This window comes from Pempheris klunzingeri, chromosome 23 (genome assembly GCF_042242105.1).
Source record: "Pempheris klunzingeri isolate RE-2024b chromosome 23, fPemKlu1.hap1, whole genome shotgun sequence".
Lineage (NCBI taxonomy): Eukaryota > Metazoa > Chordata > Actinopteri > Acropomatiformes > Pempheridae > Pempheris > Pempheris klunzingeri.
In genome coordinates this window covers 4,564,199-4,573,292 of record NC_092034.1, presented here as the reverse complement: position 1 = coordinate 4,573,292, position 9,094 = coordinate 4,564,199, and the positions used below count along the sequence as shown (strand labels likewise).

Below are 9,094 nucleotides of genomic sequence, written 5' to 3'. Positions count from 1 at the left end.
ACCACACCCATGAGGCAAACACACTCAGTCCCTGTGTGGGAGCTGCTATTATGTATTCCTGTGATCATAAACTCACACACAAAGTTCTTACCACACATCTGTGAGCACGACAGCACAGACAGAGTAACTAATAGTAAACTGTGCTGTGGAAATGTTACAACACCAGGTGAAGCAGATAAACAGATAAACCAGTGCTGGGCTCAGGGCAGGGAGGGCCGAGCTGATGAATAACTGTGTTGACGTTTTCCTGTTTAGCAGCCAGCCCTGTTATGTATTCATGCTCATTCATACGGGAGGAGAGTCACCTGCTCTGCCGTCACTGAGGACAAGAAGTGTGACCAGCCGGCTTCACTTTTAGAGAAGTAGCTGTAAGTACGAGCAACATGCAGTAAGAGCTAAAAATGTGTTTTGTTGTGTTTAAATAGCACGTAAGATATCTGACTATCTGCGCTGTAAATGTATGTTCTCAATGGCTGATGGGAACTGGTTATAATGTTTGCTGTTTTTTAAAATGTTACTTAACATTCAATCTGGTCTAAAGCATTTTAAAATCCTTCTATCTTTTCATAGCCAGCTTAGACTTTGCGCTGGAGAAGCTGCCTTGTTAATTGCATTACATTTATATGACTGTAAAACCCATGTTTCCTGGTGGCTGAGCTTGCTGTTTCGCTAGATTTAAATGCAGTTCATCTACTTATGTTTTCAAGTACACAAGCTAGTTAGTGTTTAGATCTAAAGAGATTACTTGTTACTAAATGCTTACGCCCAGTAACAGTGACAGATGAAGCTGAAATGTGGTAGAAATACCTGATCGGACACACAAAATGGTTTTTAATCATGTAAACTTGGAAGATATGAAATAATATGCCAGGAAAATAACATAATGGTCAGGATATAACTAAATATTATTCTAATAAAGCAAGACTAGATTAATTAATGGTGTCTGTATAGAATAATTACCACTAAATACCAGGTCTGAGTGTTTTTTTTCCATTGGTAATAAGGTGTTGGAGTGCTGGTGTAATTATGTGGATGTGTGGGTGTGACTGGTGTGTGTATTTAGCTGAGACAACAATGACTAAGACTAAGAGTCCCGAATTGCAAGACATGAACAGCTCCACATATTTGCATTAGGTAATAAATAAACATCTGTGAGAGCAGATATGTGTGGTTGAATTAGATTAACAGTATGTTTCAATCATTGGGGAAGTTCAGTGTTTCTACATGTGACTATGCATTTGTGTGGATATAAACATTTGCATGCATTTCCTCTATAAAATATCTTCCTGAGCAACTGATGGCCTAACTTCCTTTTGTAAATGTTTAACTGTTTTGCAGACAATGGCCTCCTCAGGTAACATGCTACCAGAAAAGCAGTTCCAGTGCTCCATCTGTCAGGAAGTGTTCACCGACCCAGTCACGACCCCCTGCGGGCACAACTTCTGCCAGGCCTGCATCCAGAGCGCGTGGGGCAGCAGCGAGGTCTGCCAGTGCCCCACCTGTAACAAATCATTCAGCCCCCGGCCTGAATTAAGCGTCAACACAGCCTTCAAAGAGCTGGCAGACACATTCAGGAAGATAATAGTGTGCTCGTCGGCCTCGCAGCTGTCAGCAGCCAAACCAGGTGAGGTGGTGTGTGATGTCTGCGCTGCGATGTCCCTGCAGGTGAAGGCCCTGAAGTCCTGCCTGGTGTGTCTGACCTCGTACTGCGAAGCCCACCTGGAGCCTCACCAGAGAGTCGCCACCCTGAAGCTGCACAAGCTGATCGAGCCGGTGAAGAACCTGCAGGACAGGTTGTGTAAGAAGCACGAGAGGCTGCTGGAGATGTTCTGCAGGGATGAACAGAAGTGTGTGTGCCAGTTCTGCACCGAGACCGAGCACAAAGATCACCAGGCGGTTACGATAGAGGACGAGAGTGCGGAGAGGAAGGTATGTAGTGTCACCTACAGTCTGCTGCTTTAAAGGGGTTTCAGAAGTCTAAAAATCAACACTAATGCATTGGCGAGTGCATTGATAATCATATTCATGACTAATTTTCATGGGAATTAACATATTAAACAAAGCTACACTCCAAAGATCACAACAAAACATTTTCATTAAACAGGACAAAATGATTAAAGGTCTACCATTGCACCATCACAGGGCACCAGTTTTACATTGATCAGCCATTCAAAAGACTACAACAGCAACAGAGTGTAAAAATAACAGCTTAACACAGGAACTCATGACAAATAAAATGTCATGTTTACATGGACTTCTCTGTTGCAGCTGTGATATTTATTACAGCAGTTCTAGGGTTGTTTTATCAAAGAACGTGGTCTGTGTAAAAGCACAGTGACTCACCATTCTGCATATGTATTTAATAGCACCTGAGGTAAATTGTAAATCAGTGCACTTAGTCTGAAGACTTTTGTGGAGAGAAATGCATGAAGTCATCAATGTTGTCCATTGTCTCATCTGCTGGCACTGGTTGAGACGAACTTGCAGTCTGCCAGCTGAAGGTTTCCACGTCTGTTCTGCCTGTTTAGGTCCAAATGAAGAAGACTGAGGAAGACTTTCAGCAGGTGATCCAGGAGCGACTGAGGAAAGTGGAGGAGATCAAAAACTGCCTGAGACTCAGCAAGGTGGGCGTTAACGGAAACATTAATCACGGTCACAAAGCATTTGGATTGATTGTGAGAGTCACAGTGGGTCGTTTGTTTGGAGGATTACTTATATTTGCTGTTAATGTCACTTAAAACTACTCACATGACGTGTGATGCAGGCGAGATGTCTCCACTTTAGCTACAACAAAGTATGATAACAGATGACTTCTTAGCATCTTTAAAACATAAATGCAGCAGTAAACATCACATTTTTTGTGTTAGTCCCTCAGAATCGAAGAGCAAGGGTGTCTTTCTAGATTTAATCACTTTTTACTTATATATTTATTAACATAAATACTAAACACTTGTCAAAGCAGCAGGGCCACCAGTTTGTCTAATAGCAGCAGCTTCAGCAGACCAGAATGTGCTTTCACAGCTACAGTACAGAATAACACAATGTAGGTTAAAGGAACTAGTTTTTTTGGGTGGAAAACACATCATCAGTATCTGTTATTCATTGTTGTTTATCCCTGACCAGATGAGTGCAGAGAAGGAGATGAAGGAGAGCGAACGTCTCTTTAACTCTCTGTTTCGCGCCGTGGAGGAGAGGCAAGCTGAGGTCAACACAGACATCGAGGAGAAGCAGAAAGCAGCAGAGAGGAGGGCAGAGGAGCTCATCGCCGAGCTGCAGCAGGAGATCGCTGAACTGCAGAGGAGAAACGCTGAGCTGGAGGAGCTGAGGAACAGCGAGGACCACCTGCATCTCTTACAGGTTAAAATCAACCTTAATCTGTGGTGTTTTAACTCATGTCAGCTGTTGATTAAGGAGCCACAAGTAGGTTAAAGGAAAGACATTGGTCAAAAATAAATCCTTTTTGTTACAATCAGTACAGTTTCAGCACCACATTAACAATTCCTCAGCTTTTTTTTCACCATAGTGAGGATTACATGTATGACAGAAACTAAACACTGAATATTTACACTGGCAGTGCAGCAGTGTAAATCAATGCACTGCTCTTATTCATACAGTAATATTCACATTTCTTCACTGTGTTTCCCTCCTGGTAGAGGTTGCCGTCCCTTACGTCACCTCCACCCACCAGGGAGTGGATGGAGATCGGCGTCCACCCTGAACTCTGTGTGGGGACGGTGAGGGGAGCGCTGTCCAAACTGGACGACACCCTGAGGAGTGAACTGGACAGTCTGAAGAAGGAAGGTAAAGTGAACTGAAAGGTCCTGCCTCAGCCAAGCATGGCATGAACTACATGTGCTCTGCAAAGCAATTTGTACTGCAAGAAAGAAAAATCAAATATTACAAAAAAATCACAAACGGAACTTGCTCCCAACTTATATCACATTTCAATTCATTTTAATTTAATTACATTTTTTGACTAAAATGTCTCATTGAAGCTTCCAAAACTGATTCCTATCTTCCCGACAGAGATGAAGAGGATGCACAAATATGCAGGTAAATCCGCACTCTTAATTATCCAGTTTAAATATTCAGGTCAAATGCATTTTGGTATGTTGGATTGTTATATATTTAAAGTAATATGGAAGGATTTGATATGTTTGGTGCATTTAGTGGTGGTGGGTGAATAAAAAAACCCCCAAAAAAACAGTATTATTAGTAATTGGACACCATTTTTCACCAAATTACCTAATACTTTCTACAAAATAAGAACATTGCACCAGAATAATTATACTATAATAACACCCTGTATACATAATAGCTTTGAATTTACTAATTTATTTATTTTCAATCATTTCTGTATTTAACACAGCAGTCTGTCCTTCACTAATTTTCTTTTACAAGAGTGGATAAAGGTGGCATACGTGGCTTTATGTCTCATAGAAGTGTAGCAGAACTAGTAGTAGTGACAGTAGCAGGGAGTCAAGCTGGAAGTAAAGATGCTTGTTAGCATCTAGATGAATCTCTTGTGATTGTATTGATAGTACAGTACAATAGAGTTCGTATTATATGAACTTGTCTCCATCTTGTCCCCCTAGCTGATGTGGTGTTAGACCCAGACACTGCTCATCCCAACATCGTCCTTTCGGCTGACGGAAAGCAGGCGGGCCGCGGCGAGCTGCTGCACATCGTGCCAGACAACCCCCAACGTTTCGACCCCGTCATCTGCGTTGTGGGAAAGAGAGGCTTCGTGTCTGGGAGGTTCTACTTCCAGGTCAGTGTCTTGGTTGATGATGGATTTTACTTTGAAGTGTTTCAAGCCTGCAGTGCAGAACTTTTGTCTCCCCCCTCTATATGTAAAAGTCCTGCACTCTGTCTTATTGTCAATAATAACAACAATAATGATGATGATGATCATAATAATGATAATAACAATAATTATGATAATAATAATGATAATATGTTGTTTCACTGTCATGACATCAAATACTAAACACTGAGACTGGATTGAGACTGTTTTAATGGCATATTCTGGTAGAATACAGTAATATGACAGCAACAGCAATCTGTTTTCATGTCAATTTAACTTGGTGCCAATGGTGATACAGCAGTATTAGAGTAGATGCATCATTGCCGTTGGGCTTATGGCTTCATTCCTCTGAAGTCTGACTGATCAGGTGACCACTGAAGGAGGTGTGGCTGTCGGACGCCCAGATAGTAGTAGATTTTTCCATGCGGACGTGCACTTGGTCCCCTCTCTTCAGGTGCAGGTATGCTGCATTTCCTCCATTATCAGCATTATCAGCACATGATCTGTGATCAGTTGAAGTGACAATGGTGTCACTGTTGCGGACCAGTGTCAGGTTTGATGGATGTTCTCCTCCGGCATGGTAGAAGAAGGTGAAAAAATAAACACCATCAACGGGTGCAGCAAAGATGCCTGTGGAAAAACATCAGGTTATTCCTCAAATTTAAAGGTTTCTGAAAAGCTTTCTGGAAGATCTGAGCTCTTTTATTGATACATAACATTCTGCCTGCATTACAATTAGAAAGACACATTAAAGGATAGCAAGCAAACCACTACTGTATATTAATATGGTTGAGTAATCAACAATGGACAAAATGGATTGGAATGGAAAATGGAAAGTAGCATCAAAACGCATTCAAAACCTAAAAGTACAATTTGTAATTGTATTATTGGTAACTTTAAGTTTAAAGTCTAAAAGAAGATTAAGACAGATCCCCTGATCTTTAAAAACTTCTAAAACAAAAAAAAAGATAAAGGGAATATTATATAATAAGACATAAATACTGTTAATACTTTATAAACATACTGTCGAGAATACAGAATATATACTGTATGTTATTTTTTCACATTGTTTGTGTAATGTTCTGATCTTTCTATGTCTCTTTAAATCTGCATTTGTTCCCTTATTTTCACGCTTAAGCAGCTGAAAAAACACACCCATGATCTTCCTTTGCCAAGTAATTATGGCTCTGAACTGACTGTTTACACCTCCAGCATACACAGGAGTCCAAAATTCACCCTCTTTTTAGCTCAGGATTCGTCTCCACCGACTGCTCAACATGCTGGATGCTCTGCTCTGTTTTCTAGCTAGATTTTGTAATGTCTGCGGTTTGGTGCTGTGCAGGCGGATTGCAGTGAGTTTAATAAAAGGATGATAAACAGAGCTGATGGGTACTGAAGAGTGTGTAGAGTATGTGACCCCTTTCACCTTATATGAAGTCATTTAATCTATTGTAAATATAAAAACATAAAGTATACAGTATATTCAACAAGCAAACAATCAGCAGGGGGGATTACCAGTGTGGTTGCATGTGATGTATTTACCTGTGCCGCTGTTGTAGGAGTTACCAATGTTGGTGATCACTTCGTTGTAAACCAGAGGTATGGTTACATCGAAGGGTCCGTAGGTCCCACCATAGGCTGCCACTGCACTGAATGCCACCTGGGTTGTAGCTATATAAATGAAAACATTCTCATTACGTTATTTTGTCAAAGCATTTCTTTTCTATTGATCTTGTGGATTTCATAACAAAAGAGCAGCAACATGATTAACTACAAGTTGCTCTTTAATAAATGAATGAATCAATAAATACATTTTTTTTTTTTTAAAGTCTCAAATGAGAAAGTTTCACTCTACCTTTGTCCTCCAAAGCTTTCAGCTTGATTTGCAAATCTGCCAGTCTAACGACCAGGGCGTCCATCTCTCTCGGCTGATCACTCGTGCTGATATTGCAGGCAAACTGTTTGTTGCTGGTCTTTGCTCTGTCTCCAAAGCTGTGATTCAAAGGATGGCTGCTTTGGCTGTTTTATATCCTTCAGTTGTTGTTGATGATGATGATGATGATGATTAGGATGTGTTGTCACATGCCTCCCTTAGACAGTTACAGAGGATCTGTGGTATTGGCAAAATGCCATTCTGTTAAATCAATCAAACACAAATCTGTCCTCACTCCTGACATGACACAAAATCATTCATCACTTGGATGATGAAGTTGCATTTTTATGCGGGTTACAGTAAGATCTGTCACTGTCGTTTTAACCCACTTAAACCGTCGACCAGTGTTGTTGTTTACTGGAGAGATCAGGCTGCCTTCATCAAGTAATTCCAAATGCACAATATTCCCTTTAATATTGTTTCAGCTGCATTTTGATGTAGGTATTAGTAATTTAATTCCCTTTTTTCTTGGCAGACATTGAGATTAAAATCGAAATCATTCTCAGTTTTAAAATGTAGGTTCTTCTTGATCATGTCTCTTGAATATAGGCGCATTAAAGTGGTTAAAATATTTTATATACTGTAATGCAAATACAATTGAGATGCCACTGCAGCAAAGAAAACTTTATTGTACTTCCTCGTGTCATTCAAGTACCTGATTTCTTACTGAGAGGTTTTAAAACATGCAAAACATGTAATCTGGCTACTTTTTCTTCATCAAAAAGTGACATCTTTTATATACTGTAATGCAATGCAGTTTTACAATTTAGATATTTTGATCATACATCGTGCAGAAGGCAATAAAAATACATGATGAAGGTATGAAATCCTTCATCATCCATAAATTGGTGACACCTTTCCTTTTTTCTTTGTTTATCCAGACAGAAGACGAGATTAAACTCTAAATAACTCTCAGTTTTAAAATGTAGGCTCTACTTGATATAGAATAGATGCATAAAAGTGACATACACGTGTTGTTCTTCCCCCTGATCGATCACGTATCTGACATCTTGGTGAGAAGCTCAAAGCTGTTATCTGGCTGTCATCTCTTGGCACAAGGCTCATTCCCTTCCATGGAACGCATCACTCTTCTCCTTTATTTCATGGGTTTTGCAAATCACACCCACTTGTCAGTTTATTCAGTAAACTTAACTAAAACAAATACAAATACAACATTCATGCAATAAATGTTTGTTGAAGCTGTTTGAGTTTTAGGTGTTGATTTGACTTTGTGGTCATTTTGGAGGCTGCAGTTTGTGGTGCTGTTCAACTCTATTGTTCGTCGTTGTAATTTGAGTATGCTGTGACTTTTGTTGGTCTGTTCTGTACACGTGGCATCTATTGCATGTCCGTCTGTCCTGGAGGAATCCCTGCTCTGTTCTCTGAGGTTTCTACCATTATCTCCCTGTTAAAATGTTTTTGGAGGAGTAGTTCTTCATCTGAGGATCTAAGGATCAGTTTGCCGTACAGACTGCAAAGCCCCCTGCAGCAAATTGTGATTCGGGATTTGACTGACATTTGTTTCTATTATTTTGCACTCCACCTTCAAATCGACTTGTTATATAATGTAGTTTCCATGTTCAGTATCACATATTCTCCTGCATCTTCAATCAGGTTGCAGTGGGGACAAAGACCTTCTGGGATCTGGGTGTGGTCAAAGAGTCTGTCAACAGGAAGGGGATGATCACCTCCAAGCCGGAGAACGGCTATTGGACGGTGCGGCTGAGGAGCGGGGATGAATATCGCTCTTTGGACTCCCCCTCCATCCTTCTCTCCCTCAAGGAGAAGCCACAGACTGTCGGAGTGTTTACGGATTACGAGGAAGGGACGGTGTCCTTCTTTAACGTGGAGGCCAGGTCTCACATCTACACCTTCACTGGGTGTTTGTTCTCTGAGAGGATCTTCCCCTTCTTCAGCCCAGGGGTTTGTGACGACGGGAAGAATATTGCACCATTGGTAATCACAGCTGTTAATCATGAGACGTAGACTTGAGGAGGAGCCTGAGGGAGTTTCAGTATTTCATACAAGCGTTGTTCTCTCAGTATCTGGGTTTCTACTGTAAAAACACCAACAGTACATACACTGTTGCCCATAAAGTTGTAATAAATACCTCTTCTCATGAAATGATTGTGACAATGTGATTTATTCTTGATAAATAAAGTGTATATCTTCTCAACTTTATTGATCAAACTCTCCCAAACATATCACAGTGAAACTTAAACCACAATTAACCTTTGCAAACTGTGTGTTCAGGCTTTAACAAAATTGGGGGTACTGAACTATTATTCCAACTTTATGGGCAACAGTGTATATATATGACTTGCTTTTGAAATAAATAAGGATTACTCTTGGAC

General features: G+C 40.4%; 2 protein-coding genes across 2 annotated transcripts; one reads left to right on the top strand and one right to left on the bottom strand.

The window, feature by feature from the left end:
- The first annotated feature begins 260 nt into the window (after nucleotides 1–260).
- Nucleotides 261–8,827, top strand: LOC139222671 (E3 ubiquitin-protein ligase TRIM39-like). Its single transcript, XM_070854513.1, has 8 exons — nucleotides 261–368; nucleotides 1,339–1,929; nucleotides 2,529–2,624; nucleotides 3,124–3,357; nucleotides 3,654–3,801; nucleotides 4,027–4,053; nucleotides 4,596–4,771; nucleotides 8,355–8,827. Exons 2-8 carry the CDS (start codon nucleotides 1,342–1,344, stop codon nucleotides 8,724–8,726), a joined length of 1,641 nt encoding a protein of 546 aa, XP_070710614.1. The 5' UTR covers nucleotides 261–368; nucleotides 1,339–1,341; the 3' UTR covers nucleotides 8,727–8,827.
- On the bottom strand, nucleotides 5,000–6,786 carry LOC139222682 (C1q-related factor-like). The gene is made up of 3 exons (XM_070854525.1): nucleotides 6,663–6,786; nucleotides 6,350–6,478; nucleotides 5,000–5,437 (listed from the first exon to the last, which is right to left on the bottom strand). The coding sequence occupies exons 1-3, from the start codon at nucleotides 6,724–6,726 to the stop codon at nucleotides 5,148–5,150; spliced, it is 483 nt and encodes a 160-aa protein (XP_070710626.1). The 5' UTR covers nucleotides 6,727–6,786; the 3' UTR covers nucleotides 5,000–5,147.
- Nucleotides 8,828–9,094: the final 267 nt, after the last annotated feature.

Bases quoted from the DNA above. Each gene is read 5' to 3' on its own strand.
- LOC139222671 (XM_070854513.1), top strand. From the start codon at position 1,342: ATGGCCTCCTCAGGTAACATGCTACCAGAAAAGCAGTTCCAGTGCTCC. The intron at 2,625-3,123 runs GTGGGCGTTAAC...ATCCCTGACCAG, and splicing joins ACTGCCTGAGACTCAGCAAG to ATGAGTGCAGAGAAGGAGAT. The intron at 4,772-8,354 runs GTCAGTGTCTTG...ATCTTCAATCAG, and splicing joins CTGGGAGGTTCTACTTCCAG to GTTGCAGTGGGGACAAAGAC.
- LOC139222682 (XM_070854525.1), bottom strand. From the start codon at position 6,726: ATGGACGCCCTGGTCGTTAGACTGGCAGATTTGCAAATCAAGCTGAAA. The intron at 6,479-6,662 runs GTAGAGTGAAAC...TCATTTATATAG, and splicing joins GAAAGCTTTGGAGGACAAAG to CTACAACCCAGGTGGCATTC. The intron at 5,438-6,349 runs GTAAATACATCA...GTTTTTCCACAG, and splicing joins CTCCTACAACAGCGGCACAG to GCATCTTTGCTGCACCCGTT.